General features: G+C 39.1%; 1 protein-coding gene across 2 annotated transcripts in view; it reads right to left on the bottom strand.

Moving 5' to 3' along the window:
• The window catches only part of CDH4 (cadherin 4), a 464,937-nt gene that overhangs the window by 42,430 nt on the left and 399,707 nt on the right, over positions 1-22,800 (bottom strand). For both annotated transcript variants that reach the window (XM_069072522.1, XM_069072523.1), the window contains one exon: positions 14,682-14,867. In XM_069072522.1, coding sequence (XP_068928623.1) covers positions 14,682-14,867 — 186 coding nt within the window. The remainder of the gene's footprint in view (positions 1-14,681; positions 14,868-22,800) is intronic.

Genomic DNA, 22,800 nt, shown 5'->3' with positions numbered 1-22,800 from the left:
CCTATCTCTTCCCTGGGTTCTAGTTTGCTTATAGTAAGATTTCATGCATTTTAGCTATTGGCACATGCCACTTAAATGAAACCAAGTTTTGTTGTTGTTGAGTCGTTTCAGTCATGCCTGACTCTCTGTGACCCCATTTGGGGTTTTTTCTTTTCTTTTTTTTTGCCTTTTGGAGGGCAATTGGGGTTAAGTAACTTGCCCAAGGTTACACAGGGCTAGTTTTTTTCATCCCATTTTACGCACCGTGCCACCTAGCCACCCAAACTTGTCTTTTTTTTTTTTCTTTTTGAAGGGCAATTGGGGTTAAGTGACTTGCCCAAGGTCACACGGCTAGTTTTTATGTTAAGTGTCTGAGGCTGTATTTGAACTCAAGTCCTCCTGACTCCAGGGCCAGTGCTCTATTCACTGTGCCACCTAGCTGCCCCCATTTGGGTTTTTCTTGACAAAGATGCCGGAGTGGTTTGCCATTTTCATCCCTAGCTTATTTTACAGATGATGAAACTGAAACAAATAGAGTTAAATGACTTGCCCAGGATCACACAGGTAGTAAGTGATTTAGGATAGATTTGGACTCATGAAGATAAGTCTTCCTGACTTTAGGCCCAGCACTCCATTCAGTGTGTCACCTAGCTGCCCTGAAACCAAGTTTAAGAAACATGTAAAGGCTAAAATTTGAGGATGCTTTCAAATAAGCATGGTATTTACACCTGAACTCTGCTTGAACTATTAAAAGATTTTGCAGCAAAATATACCTTCATGAGGAACATGAAGCTCTATTGCTTTGTGAATGACAAGTTTACAATTATTGTTCCTTGCAACTAGTGCAGCCTGATTTACACCATTTACAAGTGTGAAGAATCTCTAAACCATGTATTGAACTCACTTCTCAGCTACACAAACACGAAAATCTATAAAGAAAAAGTGGAAAGCACAGTGAAACATATGTGGTTACTTTGCTCTTAAGGGATTTTGCACAGATTTCTTTCCATCTCTCCCCAGAGTGAGAGATGAGTGTGTTTGCTGGCCATGGATGCCACTTGATTAGCAATATAACTATCATGTAGTAAATGGGTCTTTGCATTAGGGTGCTGATATTTGTTTGATTTTGCTTTTTTGGAGGGGGGAGGGCAGAGCAATTGGGGTTGACTTAACCAAGGTCATATGGCTAGTAAGTGTTTAGTGTCTGAGGTCAGATTTGAACTCAGGTCCTCCTGACTCCAGGGCCAGTACTCTATTCACTGTGCCACCTAGCCACCCCTAGGGTGCTGATACTTGGCATAGGTGTGGGGCTATTTCTTCCTCTGGAGGGAAGAAGTACTTCCAGCAGTGACTTCCACCCTTGTACCTCACCTCATGGTTCTCTGCTGGCCCAGGACATTATTTGATACAACCTCCCCCAGGCAGAATTGTGCTTGGGAAAAGGCTATTTTTTGATACACCTGAGGTCAGATTATTCTCTTTGCTCCTGCCTTCTCTCTCCACCCCATTTACTGCTTTTGCCTCTGGGGAAAATATTCTTCTGGTAATAATTCTACACTTGACTGGAAGCACTGGTTAGTATGCCTGTGCCTCTCCCCACTCCTCCAAATGCCTAAGGCCTCTCATTAGGTTTAACCCCAAATGTACCACAGTTTCTAAGTCTCTCTACACCTTCCTCTTCCTCTTCTAAGTACAGGGGCTAGCAATACATCACCCAGGGCTGAATTATGCAGGAATACACCTCAATCTGGGAAGGAAAGTTGGTTATAACTTATTAATTTAGAAGTCTATCAATTCCCTTGAAGATAGCTTCTAACATGAGGGTTATTGATTGATTTCAGGGCCAGCATGTTCTGAAAAGAGGAAGGAGGAGGGCAAGAAGAGAGAGCAAGGGCAGAATCCAAACTAGAGATGCTCTGGGCCCAAAGCAGAAAACCTGCATCATAAAAATAAAGCAGCTCAGAAATGACAGAATCTACTAAAGGGACTGGCTTTAAACACTTGTGCAAATGCTCCCAGTGTAAAATAAACAATTTCCCCACAATCATGTGAAACACATAGCCAATAAATGAAAAGAATGCAGATTTATATTTGGTAGTCTTTCTCTCTCTCCAACAGGTACCCTCTTCTTTCCTACAACCTTCACTGAGTCATGGAATTACTGTTGATTTCAGTAACAGACACATAATAAAGGTGCCTATATAAATACCTCACTGGCTCCTGGAACAGTTGAGTAATGGACTTCAGGAACCAAACTATCCTTTCAGTATTCATTGTCCTTTTCTATCTTGTAAAACATCTGCTGATCTGCTAAATATGTCAAACTCTCATAAACATCTAATAAGAAATTATTTATTTACGCACATCCTGCCCACTGGACTTCTGATTATGTTTCATCCAAGTAGGGGCTTAAGAAAACCCATTAAGCAGCAGATCTGTTCTCTTGCTAGAGGAAGGTGGATACGGCTATTTAAATTGGTAGGGGAGCACCAGACCTGGGCAGGGAAAATGAAGGAAGGAAAACATTGGAAGACATGGCCCAGAGAGAGCTGTTTCCAGATACATATTATAGAAGTACAAAAAGAAGAAAGAAGATGAACTATTTCTACATCCACCTAAACAGAACCTGGGAATTCAGCCACTCCTTTACCCATTTCCTTAAAGAGTTGATTCTGCAACTTTAAGTGGAAAGAGATTAGGCTAACAGTCAATAACAAAACCATGTACTAGTCAGTCAATAAACATTTATTAAGCACCTGCTATATGCCTATGTTAAATACTAGGGATATAAAGAAAGGCAAAGGACAGTTTTTGCTCTCAAAGAAATCAGTCTAATGGGGAAGACGACATTCAAACAACTACATATTGCCAAGCTATATACAAAATAATAAGAAATAATCAACAAAGGGAGGGCACTAGGATTAAGAAAGATCAGGAAAAGCTTCCAATAGAAGGTAGGATTTTGAGAAGCTGGGAGGCAGAGATGAAGATTGAGAACATTTCAGGCATGGGGGACAGCCAGGGAAAATGTCTGGCGTTGGGAGATGGAGTGTTTTGTTTGAGGAAAGCAAGGTGGTAAATTTCACTGGATTGCAGAATATGTGGCATTGGAGGCCAGGGCACCTCACAAAGCCACTTAGAATTATAGATCATCCAGGTTGGAAGGATCTTTAGGGATATACAGTCCAAACCCCTTCATTTTGTAGATAGGGAAATTGAGGTCAGATAAGGGAAATGATAGTAGGTTAGTGGCAGGGAACTATACCAGAACTCAGATGTCCAGAATCTTGTCTTAGTGATCTAACTTCTGCCATAGTATCTCTTCACTTTACTTGGAAATTTCAGCTTTTAGGATAGAGATTACAGATCCAGGATGGAGAGACAGCCTTATATAAAAGAAAGTAGGGGGAGCCAGGAGATATAATTTGAATTTCTGTGCAATATTGCACAAGCTCCTTATAAAATCATACAATCACATAGTAGGCACTTAGTAAATATTAGTTGACTGACTGACTGACTGCTAACCAATGGAAGGTGGGAATATGATTTACATCCAACCCTCCCATGACAGCCAATCATGGGATCTGTCTCAATCACAAATAAGTTTACCTTCTCATTCTATTTCTCACTCTATCCTCTCAATCTTCTGTGTATACTCACAGTGTCTCCTTTTCTGGGGCAGGATCACCCTGACAGAAGATGTAGTGGACGTGCTACTGGAAAAATACATCTATTACCCCTTTTGTCCCAGCATACCTATCCTTTGTTCCTCAGATCACCTCATGGCTACAGCAGATATTCAGTATAGTGTGGGAAAGAGCCAATTTCCTTTTCATTTGGGTGGGACAGAATAAGTATCAGATGTGTAGGCATGGATGGGCTGCCATAAACTGAAGATATAAGTCCATTATCTTCCCCTCCAGCCCAAACTCAACCCTTTTTCAATCTCCCTTATTGGCAGGTACCGCCGTCTCATCTTTGACTCCACACTGTCTTCAAGCCACACATCTAATCAGTTGCCAATTTTGTCATTTCTGTTGCTACACTTCTCACATGTATACCTCCCTCTGTACTTATACAAACATAATTGTAGTTCAGGTCCTCATTATGTCTTACCTGGGCTATTGAAATTGCTACCTAATTGGTCTTCCTGCTTCAAGTCTCTCCCTCTTCCAATTTTTCCCCTATACTACTGGCAAAATAATCTTCCTAAAACACAAATCTGACCATGTTGACCCAAGACTTGCTATTGGCTCTAAGATGAAATATTATTTCACTTTTACCTAAACCTTTTTATTTCCCTTTTTGTAAGTTTTATAATGTACATGTTTACAAATAAATATACACACTGGGGGTGTGTGATCAAATTTTTTTTTAACTGAAACAGATGCCTGACAAGAAAAGTTTCAAGGTAATTGAAGCAGGTAACAATATCAACAGCTAGAAAAGACCTTACAGATTATTACCTAGTCTAACTTTCATTTTATAGATAAGGAAACTGAGGCCCAGAGAAGATAAGTAAACTTGCCCAAGTATCAAAACCCAGATCTTCTGGTCCTATGTTCTATGCTCTTCTCACTAACTCACAGCTCATAGTGTCAGTCAATACTCCTGATTCCCAGTCCAATGAGCTTTCCACTATGCATACTCTCTGATATGTAAGGATTTACATGTAAGAAATTATTAGGAGAGAAGTATGTACAGGGTCTGTTTGGGGTCTAAGATGATGCTTAAGTATCCTAATGCCACTGAAAATTGGATAAAATAGGGAATAATCCAGTAAATGTGGCATCTTTGAGCCTCAACATATATAAAATTAGAACAAACTCTTAGGGACAAGGAAAGCTTCCTAGATTTCCTGACTACCTAACACTGAGAATTCTAAAAGCCTCCAATCCTCTAAACCATATAAGAGCTCAATCCTGACATACTTCATGCCATGTTCTGCCATGACTATTTGGTCCCAAGTCTCTCACCTGTAACTCATATGTAGCCAGAGCCAGCAAGCCCTTCCCCAAGAGTCTTCCTGAGAATAAGGAGGGATGAAGGTTATGCAGGATGAATATATTGCTTAATAAAATTGTAGTGGTGTCATAATTGAACAAGCTGGTAAAGGCAAGTGATCTTTCTCCTATATTTATTGGTTTGCTTCCCCAGGGGACAAGGAATAATGTAGTATGTCGTGCATTAAAAATTATATCACTGTTCTGAGCTAGGAGGCCTTCCAAAAAACTGTTATAGCCAATAAAAGATCATAGGAGGGTAAAATAAAACATATTTGTAATGGAGAAATCAATAGATAATTTGCTGCAACAGTTTCAATTAGGGAGGCCAGCTACTCCCACCACAATCTGCCTAGTTACCCCTGGATGTGAAGATAACCAGTCTTCTCAAAAGTCGAAATGAGTTTGGGCTGCACTAAAACCTCAGTTTGGGCCACTGATACTGTGAAGCCCAGAGCTAAATGCATCATATCCTGCCTATGAGACCACAGCACAACCCAACTTGCTTTTTTTTTTTCTTTCATTATCTATCAATTGAGGCTGCCCAAAGCTAGGTATTATCACCTCAAGATCACATCCAAGGTCACTGCTGAAATGTAAGTGGTTCACAGGTGGAAAATAGAGGACTGTATCTCAGCAATTCCCTTTTATCATTTGCATCCCCCCATTACAACTGGGCAGTTGGGAAGGGAATTAGATTGGGATTAAATTCCCAAGAAGAGAGTCAATGGGGTATAGTGCAATGTAATAGAAAAACCACTGACCTTGGAGGTAGGAGAACTGGTTTCAAATTCCAGCCCCAATACTTAATGCTGTAAAATGGGTGTAAGAATTTGTATACTGGGGGTGGCTAGGTGGGACAGTGAGTAAGAGTTCCGGCCCCTGAGTCGGGAGGACCCGGGATCTGTTCTGGACTCAGATATTTAACACCCACACAAAAAATGTTGGCCGTGTAACCTTGGGCAAGTTACTTAACCCCAGTTGCTTAAAAAAAAAAAGAATTTGTATACTGCTAATCTCACCAACTGACCCAAAATATATTAAAACACTATAAAATGGGAGTTATTGAAACTAACTATTTTAAACTGGCTTCTTCATTAGAATAAGTATATAGCTTACCAAAGGGGCAAATTTCCAGGGGACAAACCTCATTAGGCTATATAAATTCTGGTCTTTTAAATATAAATTAATTCAGATCTTTTAGACACAGAATTGTATTGTAGATAGAGCACCAGTTTCAGAGCCAGGGGATTTGGGGTCAAATTTGGGTTCTGCTACTTATTATTTATGCAACCCTGGTCGTTTTACTTCCCCCTTTTGGCCTCAATTCCTCATTTGTAAAATGCATGGATAAGTGAACCATCTTATCTCTAAGACCTGTTTATCTGTATACTTGTGGTACTATATGTTTACAGGTATTAAAACCAAGATTGTGACTGCCTAAGACAGAGCATTCTCCTTGGGTAGCACAGGCAACTTGGACAACAAATTATGAAAATCAAGACCTAGGGTCCTTGTTTCATCATCTGATAAAGTCTTTCCAATCAGCCCTACAAAGTTATGAAGGAGTTACAATGTAGTAGAACATGTGACTGGGAGTCAGAAGAGTTTATTCCTAGTCCTAGTTCTGCTGCTTACCATCTATGTGCTTGACAAATCAATTAACTTCTCTGAGTCTCAGTGTTGTCATCTGTAAAATGGAGATAAAACTTGCTCTACCCACTTCAAAGGGTGGTCAGATAGAGAACTAATAAGACCAAAGCAGGCAGCATAGCATAATGGAAAGCATGCTGTACTTAGAGTTAGGAGGGTGTGGATTTGAATCCTCTCAGATACTTATCGGTATGACTTGGGCAAGTCATTTAACCTCTCTAAGCCTCAGTTTCCTCATTTGTAAAATGGAGACAATAATTACACAAGGATATCTTGAGGATATGGGGGAGCTATGTGGCACAGTGGATAGAGTGCCAGACCTGAAGTCACAAAGACTTATTTTCCTGAATTCAAATCCAGCCTCAGACACTTACTAGCTGTGTGATCCTGGGCAGGTCACTTAACTCTGATCAACTCAGTTTCCTTGTCTGTAAAATGAGTTGGAGAAGGAAATGGCAAACCACTCCAATTTTTTTGCAAATCTTTGCAAAAAATAAAAACAAAACAAACCCAGATGGGGTCATGAAGAGTTGGATATGACCGAATTTAAGGATTAAATGAAGTTATGTTTTTTTTTCTTTCAAACTTCACCCTTTTGTAATCAGAGCTGGGCCTGAGGGAGATGCTTTTTAAAAATTGGGGCAGGGAAGAAGAGCAGGCCTTGGAGAGAGAGGATTTCCTATGAAGATAATGGGAGGACAACTTCTAAAGACACTGTAAACAAGAAGGCACACGAAAGATTGATTGGAATAGCAAGGAAGGATCCTGCTTCAAAACTGCATTTCTGCCCAAACTGGATAGCTCTTCCTGGGGCTCCAGGGCACACTTACATCTCCATCTCTAGACAGAACTGAGTTTTGTGGCTGCATGTGCCACTGACTATGTAGAGGGGAAAGCCAGAGTGAGAGTCATTCTTAGAGGGCAGATGCCCTGTAACGTGTGTGTGTTTGGGGGGGGGATCCCTACTTTTTACTGCATTGGAAATTTAGTGTGTCATTGACACTGGTCCCTAAGAAAAGAAGGAAGCAACAAGGGAAGGGAAAGAATGGAAGGAAATAGAAGGAATGGAGGTCCTGACAAGCAGGGGTTCTGGGAATGTGTTGTTTCCAAACCAGAGTCCGTTTTTTCAGAGGGGTGGTTCTCTTGGGTTGGGGATGTTGCAGATTATACTGCAGCATCTGTGAGAATAAATTAAATGAATGAAAAAGTGTTTGTAAAGCATTTACTATGTGCCAGGCACTACATGAGCTCCAAGTGCTCTCTAAAAAGCTAATGTTTGTGTCATAGTGACAAGAACACTGGTTTTTAAGTCCAAAGGTTCATATCTGGGCTCTGCTACTTCCTAATTGTATGACCTTGGACAAGTCACTTTATTTTCCTGGGTCTCATTTTCTACTCCATGAAACAGGGGGTTGAACTGGATGATGTCCAAGGCTCATTCCATCTCTATATCCAGTATCAGTGAGAACAAAGCTTATTTGAGTCACAACTTGCTATGATGGGATTCTGCCACCCTTTTGTTCTCCTTTCACTTATAAGTCAGAGAAAATGTCTAAAATGATGATTTAACTGCAAATTAACTTTGTACCAATTTGAGAATGCTTCCTGAGCTGAAACATGACAAGACAAGATGCTTGTCTTAAACAGCTTCCAAATTGAATTTTTAAAGAAAAACATTGCATTGACTTAAAAAAATAATAAATACAGTTTCTCTATTATGCACAATCCATGGGACCTGTGGATGAGCTGCCTGGATTGAAGTGGTGCCTGCTTATCTGTGATTCTAATCTAGCTCTTTCACAGAAGCCTGGCTGTGAGGGATAGAGGACTCCTCCAGGGGAGTTGGCTCCCATCGAGAAAACAGTCAGCAGACAGCAGAAAGGAATCTCATTTTGGTTCCGCTGTATCTCCTTCTTCTCACGAGGCTAACGCTTTCCATCTTCATGTCACTGGAAATGTTACCTATTGATTAGGCTGACAGCAGCAGACAGCACTAGCAATGCCTTGAAGCTCCGACAAACCCTATCATTGGGGTGGATATAATTGCCACCATCTTATTTCCACTTGGCTTTTAATTTGAATTATTTCTCCCTGAATAAGCAAGGATTAACAGATACAGCCATGAAGGAAAAATAATAAATGCCACTGATCCTACTGGGGGTATAGAACCCTAAAGGTTTTAAAATGCCTGAGATTTGGGGTGGGAATCAAGGTGGAGGCAGAGTCCAACTGAAGACCAATGGCTTTCAGAATGAGGAAAGCTGGAGTTTTATTTCTAGGACAGCTGATCCCTGTTTGACTCTGAACATTTCCCTCTCCCTATATCCTAATCTCCTTCCCCACCTCAGCAGTACCTTTAAGGTTAACTCCACTTTCAAGGTTAACTCTTTCCTTAAACCAAAATGAGAAGAAAAACCTGAAAGTCATTTTTGTGAAGGAAATGCTTTCCTGTTTTTCCTCCAAGGTTCTATATTCTTTCAGGTCTTGTTACTGTTATTTTTAAAACTCTATATTGATTTAATTTTACATTATAAATACAGATTAGCATTACTCCATGAGATGTCTCTTATAATAAAGTAAAAAAAAATTAAGCAAAACAATATTATGACCTTGTCTGAAAGAATATGTAATGTCATCTATAGCAGTCTAACCTCTTTATTAAAATTTTTAATTAACAAATCTTTTTCTCTTCTTCCTACTCCTACCTCATTGAAAAAAAAAAGAAAAATAGAAAAAAAAAACATAACAAATATGCACAGTCAAATAAACAGATTCCCTCATTGGCTACACACACACACACACATACACAAAGACATACATAACACACACAAAAGCATGCATGTGTGCATAAACATATAGACATGTGTATGTATATGCATGCTTATACATACATACATACATATTCCATTCTGTATGCTAAATATTCGCCTCTGTCAAAAAGTGGATAAAATGTTTCATCACTGATATTTTGGAATCACAGATGGTCATGGTATCATAGTTCTCAAAGTTGTTATTATTGTATAAATTGTTCTCCTGGTTTTGTTCTTTTCATTCTTCCTCAGTTCACAAAACTCTTCAGAATCATTTATTTTTATAATATTACTCTTATGGCATAAATTATTCTTCTGGTTTGAAAAAACTTTATTTCTCACAGTATAATAATGCTTCACCATGTTGATTATGTCACAAGTTATTTAGCCATTCTTCAACTGATGGCCATCCTTTTAGTTTCCAGAGAAATTCCATTTAAAATTGTTATAGGATATATAAAATACTTAAAAGTCTATCTACCAAGATATATGAGAACTCTGTAAATACAACTTTCAAATCATTATTTATACAACAAAGACAAACCTAAAAAATGGAAATACATTAATTGCTTATGGGTAGGATGAACTAATATAATAAAAATACAACTCTACCTACATTATAATACTTATTCAATGCCATTCCAAATAAATTGTCAAAAGATTACTTTATTTAAAACTAGAAAATACTAGAATACTAAAAATTATTTTATGTAAAACTAGAAAAAATAATAAAATTCATATGGGGATAAAAAGATTAAGAATCTCTGGGAAAATAAAGAAAACAAGTAAGAATGAAGAAGGTCTCCCAGTGCCAGATCTCAAACAATACTACATAGTATAATTTCTAAAATAATATGGTATTGGTTAAATATTAGAGATATTGATCACTGGAATGGGTTTGCTATACAACATACAGAGGCAAATGTATCTACTACCCTAGCATTTGATAAACACAAAGATCCCAGTTATGGACTCAGGTCCATTTATTTAACTTCTATCTATCTATCTATCTATCTATCTATCTATCTATCTATCTATCTATCTATCTATCTATCTGTCGGCTTTTTTTTTTGGAGGGCAATTGGGGTTAAGTGACTTGCCCAGGGTCACACAGCTAGTTTTTGTGTTAAGTGTCTGAGGCCAGATTTGAACTCAGGTCTTTCTTATTCCAGGGCCAGTGTTCTATTCACTGCACCACCTAGCTGCCCCAACTTCTATTTATTTAAAAGGAGGCCCCTTGTATACTAGAAGCATTTCTTCAGCTTGATTTTGTTATATATGAAGAGAAAGGGGGAGAGAAAGACACCTCTACAGGTTTTAAATAGTCATGCAAGGTCAAATTCTCATATATTCTACTAAGTGATATACATTTAATTAACCAAAATTTATTAAACACCTACCATTCAATTCAATTTAATAAGCATTGGTTAACCATCTACTATTTACAAAGTAGGTAGCAGGGATATGAGAGTTAAAAAATAGTCCTTGTCCTCAAAAAGCTTATATTTTATTCCACTGAAATCTCACTTGTCCTTAAAAACTATCACTTGATCTGATCCTCTGGCTACCTATCATCCTATATCTCTTCTTTTCCTGGCTAAGCTTCTCGAGAAAGTAATTTACACTGGGTACCTTCACTTCCTTTGTTCTGCCTCTCTTCTAAATCTTCTGCAATCTGACTTCCAACTTCACTGTTCAATTAGCAATATTCTCTTAAGGGCCTTTTCTTAACTTTCATCCTTCTTGACCTCTCTGCAACCCTTAATATTGTTGATCACCCTCTCTACCTGTACATTCTCTCCTTGCTTGGGTTTCATTATACTCTTCTCCCCTGATTCTCCTCCTATCTGTCTGATAACTTCTTCTCTTCTTTGCTGGAATTTCATCCAGGTCATACCTATTAATCTCGGGTGTACACAAGACTCTGTTCTGGGTCCTCTTCTCTTTTCCATTTGTGCTAACTCATTTGTTCCCATGGGGTCATCTATTATCTCTAGGAAGATGACTCCCAGATTTACATATATAGCCCTAGTTTCTCTCTTGAACTAAATAATCTTATGTCACCAATTGTCTCTGGACATTTCAAGTTGAATGTCCCATGGGCATAGCATACACAAAGGAATGTATGTGTAATGATAGGATTTCAGATACTATGACATACAATGAAGGAAATATTTTGGCTTGGGGGGCTTCAAGGAATCACTCAAACTATACCACATAGATAGTCTCATACTCTCCCAAGGATAATGACTAATCCCAGCTATAAGATAACTGTTGATCCTGGGTGATATATCCATCTGAAATTAGGAGTCTCTCCTGCTGCCATTCCCCACCTTCAATCTCTCTTTAAAAAAGCTTAAAGAGTCATTTAATTCCCTTTAATCAATTTGTTTCATGTACAAGAGATTTTCAACAAACACCTGGTGATGATTATATAGTCATAGAGCCTAGTGCTCTATTCATTGCATCACCTAGGGAATCATGGGATAGCATATTAGAATAAGGGATTCAAGAAATGCCTGCCAAATAATTCTGCTCTCAATCCTTTCCTTCCTTACTGTCTCATATGTATTTATACTTTTTTTTGGAGGGGGAAGAGTAGGGTAATTGGGTTAAGTAACTTGCCCAAGGTCACATGGCTAGTTTTTGTATTAAGTGTCTGAGGCTGGATTTGAACTCAGGTCCTCCTGACTCCAGGGCTGGTGCTGTATTCACTGCGCCACCTAGCTGCCCCTCTCATATATGTTTATACACACACACAAATATACACACATACATATATACTGATATGTATATACACATACAAATATACACATACATACTACATACAAACTATATACACATTCACATTGAAAGTGCTGAAAGAAAAAAAATCCCTAGCAGAATTTTTTGGCAGGCATTTTTTGAGACTTTTTCATCTCTAGGGCTGTACTCCATGATCCCTAGGCAGCTGGCACCGTAGATAGGCCTGGAGTCAGGAAGACGTGGAGTAAAATCCAGCTTTAGGAACTTACTAGTTTTGTGATCTTGGTCAAGTCACTTAACTTTTGTTTGTCTCAGTTTCTTCAACTGCAAAATGGGGATAATGATAGCATTTACCTCCCAGGGTTGTTGTGAGGATCAAATGAAATAATTTTTATAAAGCACTTAGCACAGTGCCTGGCACACAGTAGGCACCATATAAATGCAAGTGATGATGATGATGATGATTCAAGGACTGAATTTACTGGGTCGTTCTGTTCTAAGCTTTTTCACTAAGATTCTACCCCTGGACTGCCCAGCTCAATGTCCCTATTAATGTCAGTCTCTTATCACACCGAGTTCACATACTGTGCACTGCTGGTTCTCTGCTTTAAGAAAGCAGTTGTTTCCCTAAAGTCTTTCTGAAATGTTTCCCCCCACCCCCCTTCCCATTTGAAACCAGAGTCATATTTTATTGGCCTCTCTCTCCTTTTCACTTCTACTTTTGGCATGTGAAGGTCACTCTTTTCAAACAGGAGCAGGTCTTTGTTCGCAGCGGCATAAATAATTCTTTTCAGTTGCAGTGCACAGTACATGGAAGGCATACACCCCTGGATCACAGCCACCTATTCAAACTTCCCCTGGGTTCTTGATAGTCCGTGGAAACATCTGTAGGACTCTTATCTGGGAAATGATTCACAGAATGTCCTACCAATGTAGCTAAGCCCTGACTGTGCAGAATAATAACCACAGAGGCAGATGCCTAGGCTGGCCCCAATTATCAGCCTGGATGGTGAGGCCCAGAATGGCAATGGAGAAGACTTAAGATTCCCGGTCCCTTCCTGTACCTGCCACTTTTTTAAGAGGAGGTGAGAGGGAAGGTAACAGTAATGACAGAGTATGTCACTTCCTAATACCATGTAATGCACTGACTTTGGGAAAGGGTGGAGTGGAGAAATCATTGGGTTGACAGATAATTTAAATGGGGGTTCTTTCCCAAGAGATCTCCAGCAGTTTTCCTAAGAGAAAGCTCTACACAAACAACAGTAATTGGAGATGTGCTGGAGTCAGCTTGTATTGGTTCAAGAGCTGATTGTTAAGTTTTTAGTATGAATGTTTACATCTTGGAAACCAGCAAATGCTATGAATCAGAGCTTGATTTATTATTTTGTTGATTGTCTAAACTTGAGAAAGTGATAGAGAAAATGTTAAAAATACAGATTATGCTTAAAAGTTGTGCGTGTGTGTGTGTGTGTGTGTGTGTGTGTGTGTGTGTTTCCCTTGAAAACTGGCTGTTAAGTATTTACCAGATCACCCCTGGTGATGAGCTAGATTTAAAGTCAGGGTTCTTGGGTGCAAATCATAGTTCTGCTGCCTGTAACTTATATGGTCTTAGGTAGGTCACTTCCCCTACTTCAATTTTCTAATTTGTGAGAAGTAAGAGAGGTAACTTTGGTGGTAAGAGTGCCCCTCCTTCATGGTCTGGAAATACACCATAATCCCATCTCCTGCTTGGTCTACATAAACCTGTTATACTTTGCTCTTAAGCCTGACACATGCCATATTAATGAGCATGAAGAGACTTTAAAAAGTACAGTAATAGTTCCATGGGGACTTTTCACTTTTCTATTCCATTTGATAGCTGAAATCAGCCTACAAAGGCTGAGAGGAACCATAGAAATCATTTATTCCAACCTTATCAGATTACAGGTGAGCAAACTGAGGCCTGGAGGGAAAAAGTATACATGGAACCCTATCTCCTGCCTCCCAGTTTTTGTACATGTTGTGTCCCATTCCTGTAATGCCCTCTCTCCTCTCCTCCACCTCATAAAATCCCTAGTTTTCTTCAAAGCACAGATCAAGGGCCATGTCCTACACAAAGCCTTTCTGATGTCCCAATTCTTAGTGCTTTGTCCATATTGAAAAAACTTTGTAAATGCTTTATATAAGTATATCCTTTGTATTTACTTAGCTGCATATATATTGTGTCCTCCTCCTCCCCTAGTATAATGTAAACTCCTTAAGGACAGGGAGTACTTCATTTTTGTCTTTGTATCTCTAGTGCTTTGCACAGAGTAGGTGCTCAAGATATGTTTATCAATTTACATTGCATTACCCAAGGTTACAGAGAGTTAGGGCCAGAGTCAGGACTAAAATGTAGATTTCCCAACAACCAGGCCAATTCTACAACATTATATGAGACCAAACAGCAGGAGTAGTTTGGGGACATTTGGAAGAGTGGCTATGAAAGATGGGGAGAAGAGCAGAGACCCACCTTTACAACAGTGACCATTCCTTCATTGGTAACAGGATCTGTTCTGATGCTAAAATGTCCAGATGGGTCTCCACTGATGATACGGTAAACAGCATTCCAGTTGGGAGAATGAGGCTGATCTCGGTCCATCACAGTGAGGTTGGCTACCACAACTTCCACTCGGTTTTCTGGGACTTCACCAGCATACTGCAAGACAGGGAAAGGGACAGTTGTCAGTCTCTAGGGTTTGGACAGTCCAATTTATCAGATGTCGGGGGAACAGTGTCAACAGGAGCATGACATTATCTGGGGAAAACCATGAAGTTTGCAAAGTTTGTCTTATCTCTCTCCACCTAGACCTGTCCCTACAGTACAGATGGTGAATCAGAATATGATATTAGTGGCTGGTTAGTGACTCAGGTAAGGCAGCTGGACTGGAGACACACATAATTAGCTCACAACTTTCTACCATTTCCATCACCAAAACAACCTCCCTGCCATGCTCCCTCATCTTAGGCTGTCCTTTGGTAACTTTTCCCCCCTCTAAGTCTACTTTTGAAGTTGACTTTCACTAGATTTATCCAAAAGAGACCTTAGAGGTAATCTAATACAATCCTTTTAAAATTTTTAATCTTTTTTAAAATGCCTTTGTTTCTACATCATGGTCAATTCTCACCTTCATCTCTCATGACCAAAAACATCCCCAACCCAATGACAATTAAGCAAAACACCTGAAACAATGACTGTACCTAACAATGTAGATAATATTCTGCCCTTGTAGCCTTCTACCTTTTTGCTATGGAGAGGAAAGATGATTGTTTGTTCTTTTGAACCTTCACTGAGATCTCACTTTCCAGATGATGAAATAGGGGAAGGTGAAATGGCTAACCTTACACCATCCTGGCAGTAAGCAAGAGAACTGAGGTTTGAACCCAGGTTCCCTGATTCCTGGGCCAGCATGGCTGCCACTATACCAGTGGAACCCTTTCTTAGGTAACTTGTTGGGATATCCTGGGAAAGAACTTCTATCTAGGACATTTGTCTAAGTATTCATCTGCTCCTTCATTTTTACAAAATTAATACACTGCATGAACCCATTTTCCTTCTATCCATCACAGTTCTCACTGCTTTCTAATCTTTGTCTCCCAAGGTAAAAACTGATAAAGTAGAATCAGAAAACTAGAAGGGGATCTATCTTATTCCAGGTTCTAGGAAGTATGCTGCTTAAATTATACCAGAAAGAATTAGAATGAGGGGAGGAACAGAGATTGGGAGATAAGGAACAGGGAAAAAGAAAGTATACATTTTAATTTTTAGTTATTTACTTATTCTCAGTTTTACTACTGTTTTTTTGTTTCTACATTGCAGACAGTTCCAGATATGCCCCTTCCTAACCTCTAATCCCTTTAGCCTTCCCTTATAACGAAGAAAACCCAACAAACAGAACAACTATGTCTGACAGTGTATAAGAGATTGCACACACAGAATCACCCACCTTTCCAACAAAAGTGGTGTGTGACATTTTCTTTTCTCTTCCCCAGGGCCCAGACTGTCATGATAATTCTATAGCATGTGTCTTCACTTTATTGTTATTTTCATTTATATTACTTTAGCATCAATGGATAATGTATTGTTTTCTCGGTTCTGCTTACTTCATGGTGTCAGTTCATACAAGTCTTCCTATGCTACTCCAAATTCTCCATATTTGCTGTTTCTTATGGTATAAGAATATTCCATTACACTTGCTTATCCAGATTTGTTCAGTCATGCCCTAACAGATGGACATAGCTATGTCATTTTTAGACTCCCAGTGTGTGAAATTTCACAGTCTCCCAAGGGAGGGTTTTTCTTTGTTTAATCATTCATATGGGTTTTCACAGGTTTTTCATCACTGTCCTCACTAACCCAGTAGATTGTGGAACCAATGAGGTTTCTAAGGGTCAGTAGTCAGGGGGAAGTGGGAAAGGAAAGTCTACATACCCCCACCCCCTGCACCAAAATCAAGAGCTGATTAATGACCACCTTTGGAGAATGAGATAGAGAAGCAGCAGAAAAGACAAATGTACCCAAGAATAAGTAGGTCTGAAAAACTGAAGAGTAGAGAGGGGGTGGGGTAGGACTCTTGGAGTTCTGAGTCAATGTCAAGAAAAAAGGAGAAAAAAAAGAAAAAAGGAGGGACAAAGAGAAATTTGGAGTAACGGTCAGGTTCTAACACACAGTGAGCAAAAATAATCAATCAATGTATACTCGTTAAGTACTGTGGCATTTATCCAGCCTTTTAGGCACCAAACTAGGCACTGGGGATATGAATACAAAGAATTAAACAGTATTTGCATTCAAGGAGCTTACATTCTATCATAGGAAGATAATATATGAATATATAAATATATATAAAATAAAGACTAGGGATTTAACTACAAAGTGGTTAAGGGTGGGAGGGCAGTGGGAGTTGGAAGGATAAAGAAAATATTCATCTATAAGGTGGTGCTATATCATGCTAGAAGATAGGGATCTCTTCACTCTGCATCTGGTAATTTGTCAGGTTTCAACTCCAAAGAATATGATGCCTCCATTCTGGGCACTCTCTGGCCACTCCCCTGCTTTCTTGCCCCATTTTGTATGTTGCCTTTCTTCATTAGATTGGAAGCTCTTGAGGACAGGGACTGTCTTTCTTTTTATTAATTGCATCCCCAGCACTTAGCATAGGCCTGGCATGTAGTAAGCACTTAATAAAAGTTTAAAAGTTTGGATTGGATTCTATGAAGCATAGGTGAGGTATATTTGAGGCATGAGAGATGCCTAGAGTATAGACATAGAGATGGAAGATGGAGTGCCATTCAGAGAAAGTCAGATTGGTTGGATAGTAGAATCAAGTAAAGGGAACACCGAATAATGAGGCTAGAAGGATAGGTTGGGGCTTAGAAATCATAGCAGTTTACAATTGATTCTAGAGGCAATATGGAGACACTGGAATTTTTGAGAAGAGCAGTGACAGGGTCATAACTGCACTAAAGGAAAATTCCTTTGGCAACTGTGTAGAGGATGGGTTGGAGTGGGGAGAGCCTTGAGGCAAGGAGTCTAAATAGAGACCATTGCAATTGTCTAGGTAATAAGAAATGAAAGCCTGAACTAAGGTGTTAGCTATGTGAGCAATAATGGGTATGGGGGAAGGGCAGTCAAAGGCAATTAAAAATAATAATTTCCTCCATATTTGGGAGCCTTCTAGTCCCCTTCAATGCCCTTGTTTCCTGGTACCCATCTCCTGCCCTATCCACCAAAGATCCTTATGGAAGCACCTTCTAGTCTAATCCTGATACTGGATGAACATTATTCATTTCCTGGGTACTGATTTAATTTCAGTTATTAAAACTTTCATCTAAGGTATAGGAGGCATTGAAGAAACTCTGAGTTGATATTACTTGCCTTTAACATTCATATATGCAGTTGTGTGTTGATTACAAATGATCATAATATTGCTTTACATTCTTTCTCACTGCTCTAAAGTTTCCCTTTTCATGTGACAATTTTTTGTTTGCACATATAGCCTCTGCAACCAAAATATATAATTTCTCATCCAACAACAAATTATTTAACTTGCTCCATGCCAAACTTGAGCCCTTGTGGTTGTTTCCTTTAAGGACCAATTGCCTTCCTTCTCCATAAACATAACTCATTTCAAATCTGCGATTAGTAAAACCCCATGGTGTTTTCTGCTGTCAATCCAGACTGTTGAGTGGAAGAGAATGGTGGATTTCCATTTACTTATCCTCTGGACTGGCAGTGGTTTTCCTGACTCTTTGTTTTCTGCTGTATTAAAAGTTCTTTATCTATGCTAGGCCCAACTTGAACTTTCAGTTACAAAAAAAACTGTTAAAAGATTTCTGAAAAGTCATTAGATTGTGCCATGTACACAGTTTGATCATTGATCTCTTCTGCAGTCTCCCCCAGAGAAGATAGAAAGATTAGTTAAGCAGGATTTCCTCCCAGCGAATCTGTGTGGGTTCTCTCCCATTGGTCTGGCAAGCTGGCAATGATATGTTGATGGGCACTGGGACCTTCTCCAGTGGTCTGGCTCACTTACTTAGAGCTGAGATATCATATATTCTGGAGCCTTAGCTGAAGTGAGAATGTTAAACTCAGGGACATATTCCGGATCATTGCTATGGCCTTGAATTTCTGTCTTGAGCCTTTTAAAATTTTAAACTAAATTATATCTGGTCCTGGAGAATGGCAGTCTGGAGTCATTCAAACTTATTTCATATGACTGCCTTCCTGGTCCTGACATAATTTAGGATTAGGGACAGAGAGCCAATGTTACACACTTCATTGTCCTTCCCCAAACAGCAATTACTGTGGATATATAGCAAGGCAAGCCATCTCTTCTTCGCATAGATATTTGATCATAACTACCTATATCTGTAGTCAGGGTGCTGGCTATTAGTGACCCTCTGCTGATGGTGGAACACTGCCTTGTATAAGCTTTTTGTAAGACTCTGGTTTTTCAGTGAAGCATTTATTTTGGCTCATCTAATTTTTATTTACCTTCATTTTTAATAGCAGCATTATGCAGTTTCTCATTTTCTGAGCCTCCTTTCTAATATTGGTCTTCAACCATTTTGCAGAATATTGTTCCATTTGTATTTGCATTACAAGATAAATAATTGCACTGCTGATTTACCATTAGTATGGAAACCTATTCTATTTATCTTAACCAATGTCGTTCACTTTCCCTACCCCTCTCCTTTCCTTGCATCCTGTTCCTCTTTCATTCCTCCAGAGCTGGGCTGTCTGAAGTCATAAATTGTTCTTATGATAAGTAATTTGTTTTGATTTCCAGGTTGCATTCAATTTAATTACACCGGAGTTATGTAACCCTAGAGCCCTCCACTTATTTATTATTGTCTTGGACATCACTTCCCATCAGATACAAAGAAACATTTGGATGTGCATGGGAGGTAGAGAAGGAGAAGCAATGGGCACTACTGAATTCCCAGAGAGCTAGAGGTGAGAAGCTGATTCCAAATTACTGGGTCCCATGATTATTTCATCTGAACATATTCCAGAAAGATAGACAATCTGTCCCATTAAACTCAACAAAGTGGAGAAAGCAAATTGATGTTTTATACCTGCTGTACTTATTTTATACTCTTTTCTTTCTAGTTTCTGTTCTGGATCTTGTGGTCCTAAGCACTGAAATCTAAGATATCAGCACCAGGGACAGAACCACCACAGGGAGAGAGCCCCAAGTTGTTCACAGCTGTGCTGTATTGTGCTGCAAATATGGAAACATGAAGTGACTTGTATATAGTAGGAGATTTGAAGAGGAGGAAGAGCTGGAGTCTGCCACTAGTAGTTAACAGACGAGTTGCTGTTGTAGAGCAGATCAGGTTGCTTGCGGAGAGTAACTCAGACCCAGGTGAGAGCTGTCAGGTTTTGGGAAGGCTGTAGCTGAATTGTTTGGGATCACAGGAAGCATTTCTAGCTGTAGCCATTTCTCTATGCGAGCTCTTCTTGGGATGAATGCACACACAAATATGTGTGTGTATTATATATGTATGTATACACACATATATGTATGTACATATGCATAGCATAAGTACATGGTATACAGAACATACAGGGCTGGTCTTGTGAGAAAGATCTGGGTTTGAGTCTAATTTTTTAAACACATTGATTTTGTGACCTTGGGCAAGTCATTAAATCTCTCAGGCAACTCCCTATGACTTTAAGACACAGGCAAATTGCTGTTATATAGTAGAGGGAGTTTCCACACTGGAAGCTCTTCTATACTTATAAAAATGTAGAGCTACTTCTACACTCCCCCCTGCTCCAAATTTAATCACATACATTTGTATGTATATATCTATATTTATATCTACATCTATTTATTGCCCTAAAAACATAATATTCCTTCCTAGCAGTATAAAAAAGATATATTGAAAAGTGGTACTAAGCCACTGAGTTCTAGGGAGACAACAATTTCCATACCAAATATGTCATATATAACAGAGTTTAAAGCCTGTAAAATTCATATATTTAATACAAAAAAGCATCACTCCCATAAAGGAGCCATTTCAATGTTCATATGAAAGGTTGAGAATAAGATTAAAATTATGAGTCCTTGAAAAAGCATATGGCCTTGTCAAGAGAGAAAGAAATTCCAATTTAACCCCATAGAGGAGTGTTGTACTTTATCTGTATTTCAAAGGCTCCAAAGACCTTCTTTAATCATCCCTCTTGACTTTGGGACCTTCAATGCTTGACTCAAAATCCTGAAGCTGCCAGGACCCAGCTTGGCTTCCCAGATACAAAGGGCTTTAATCTATAACCTGGCACTCTTGAACGTTCGAATCCTGATACAATCACCTTGTTAGGAAGAAAAATTGTGAATTTATCCAAAGTGGAATCTCCCACAGCCTTGAGTGATACGGCCTATGGAATGGTGACCTTTAATGATGGTTATACTCAACAATAAAAGATATTATCATAAGCCTCAGAAGCAATGACATTCGTTAAAATGTAAAGCTGATAACAGCTGCCGCTCTTATGTTACAAGTTGAGTGAAGATTTCATTTGCCATCTTCTCTCTTCTCTCTCTTGGTTTCAGGTTTAGGAAACAAATGGTTATGCAGCGAAAGGTGGTATATTTCTAAAGAACATTTGAGCAGCCAGATTCAGGATACATTAGGAGGGCTGTGTGTTTATTATGACACCGCTATTGAGGCTTTACTATTAACCTCAAAACAAATAATCCAAATGGCCTGTTGGAAATGGAAGGATTCTTCATAATGCTGGGGTCTAATAACACTAGCTGAGTTAGGCATGGCAGGGCAATCATTTGCAGTGGTGGTAAGAGGTCTTGCTCGTGAATTTCCTTGCTGGATTCAAATTTGCTAAGTGTATGGTGAGGAGAGAAAGCAATAAGAGAAGGGAGATAAAATGGCCTTACAATTGTGCATCTCCAGCACCTTGTCTGAGGCGTCACTCAAATGCTGAAAGTCAGCACGGGCCCCAATTCATCACTCCCCAGGGAGCTCAGCAAATCCCTTTAAATGAAGCGGGGAAAAGCACGTCTTTTCTTGCAGATATGTCTGCTCCAGAGAGGGTGAAATACCCAATCTTTTCTACCTATTCAGCCAATCCTTGAAGTTAGGTGGAGATTCTAAAGAGCTCAAAGGTTGTCCGTGAAGTTCTGTTCAAAGTCCTTCCCTGTCTTGTTCTATCCCCACTGTGTGTTGCTGACATTTATCTTTTCCTAAAGTGTGCCTCATTAGAGACCACACTGCTCCTACCATGCCACTTTGATGTATTGTCTTTAAAGAAAACAAATTGACGGATACCTTTTTGTTTTGATAACCAAAGAGACCCTTACCTAAACATCCCTTGAGGAAACAGTTTAATTATTGATTATTAATAGAAAGGAAGGACGTACCTTTTACCTTTGGCAATATGGTGGGAACATTGATTAATTTCAGCATTTGATCAGAATTTTGGTGCCTCTCCATGTTGACTTTATCTGCAATAAATGATGCGTGTGTATTCTTCTTTTGGTCAGCTTTTCTCAATCAGAATCACTTCACATAAGAGTTTGAATGTTTTTCTGAATTTTTAAAATGTATTATTCTTTCTAATACAATAATATTCCATTCAGATGCCATAATTTGTTCAACAATTCCCTAATCACTGGGTAAATATTTGGTCTCCAGCTTTCTTCTCACAAATATTGTTATTAATATCATAATCAAATATTACTACTAACATTTTCATATATTTGGGGTCCTTTCTCATTTATCATCACTATCACTAAGTGATGGGGCTCTAAATGCTAAACAGAAGAGCTTATATTTTATCTTGGAGCTAATAGGGGAAACACTGTTGCCTTTTGAGCAAGGGAAGGACATATAGAACTTGGATTTAAGAATATCAGTTCAGCCTCTGTGGGGAGGATGGATTGGACAAGGGAAATAGTTGAGGCAGTCTTTTGACCACTTGCCTATTGGGAAATTATAAAAGCTGAGTTGGAAGGAAACACTATATTTGTACAGGGTAAGATATAGAGCTGTGACCAGGATTTAGTGTTTCTCCTGTGAATGAAGCCCTGATAATAATAGCTAGCATGTGTATAACACTTAAAGGTTTG

This window comes from Petaurus breviceps, unplaced genomic scaffold (assembly GCF_028583685.1).
Source record: "Petaurus breviceps papuanus isolate PSGF00001 unplaced genomic scaffold, PetGlider_PUasm1.0 90847, whole genome shotgun sequence".
NCBI classification, from domain to species: Eukaryota; Metazoa; Chordata; class Mammalia; order Diprotodontia; family Petauridae; genus Petaurus; species Petaurus breviceps.
This window is presented reverse-complemented; position numbering and strand designations above follow the sequence as displayed.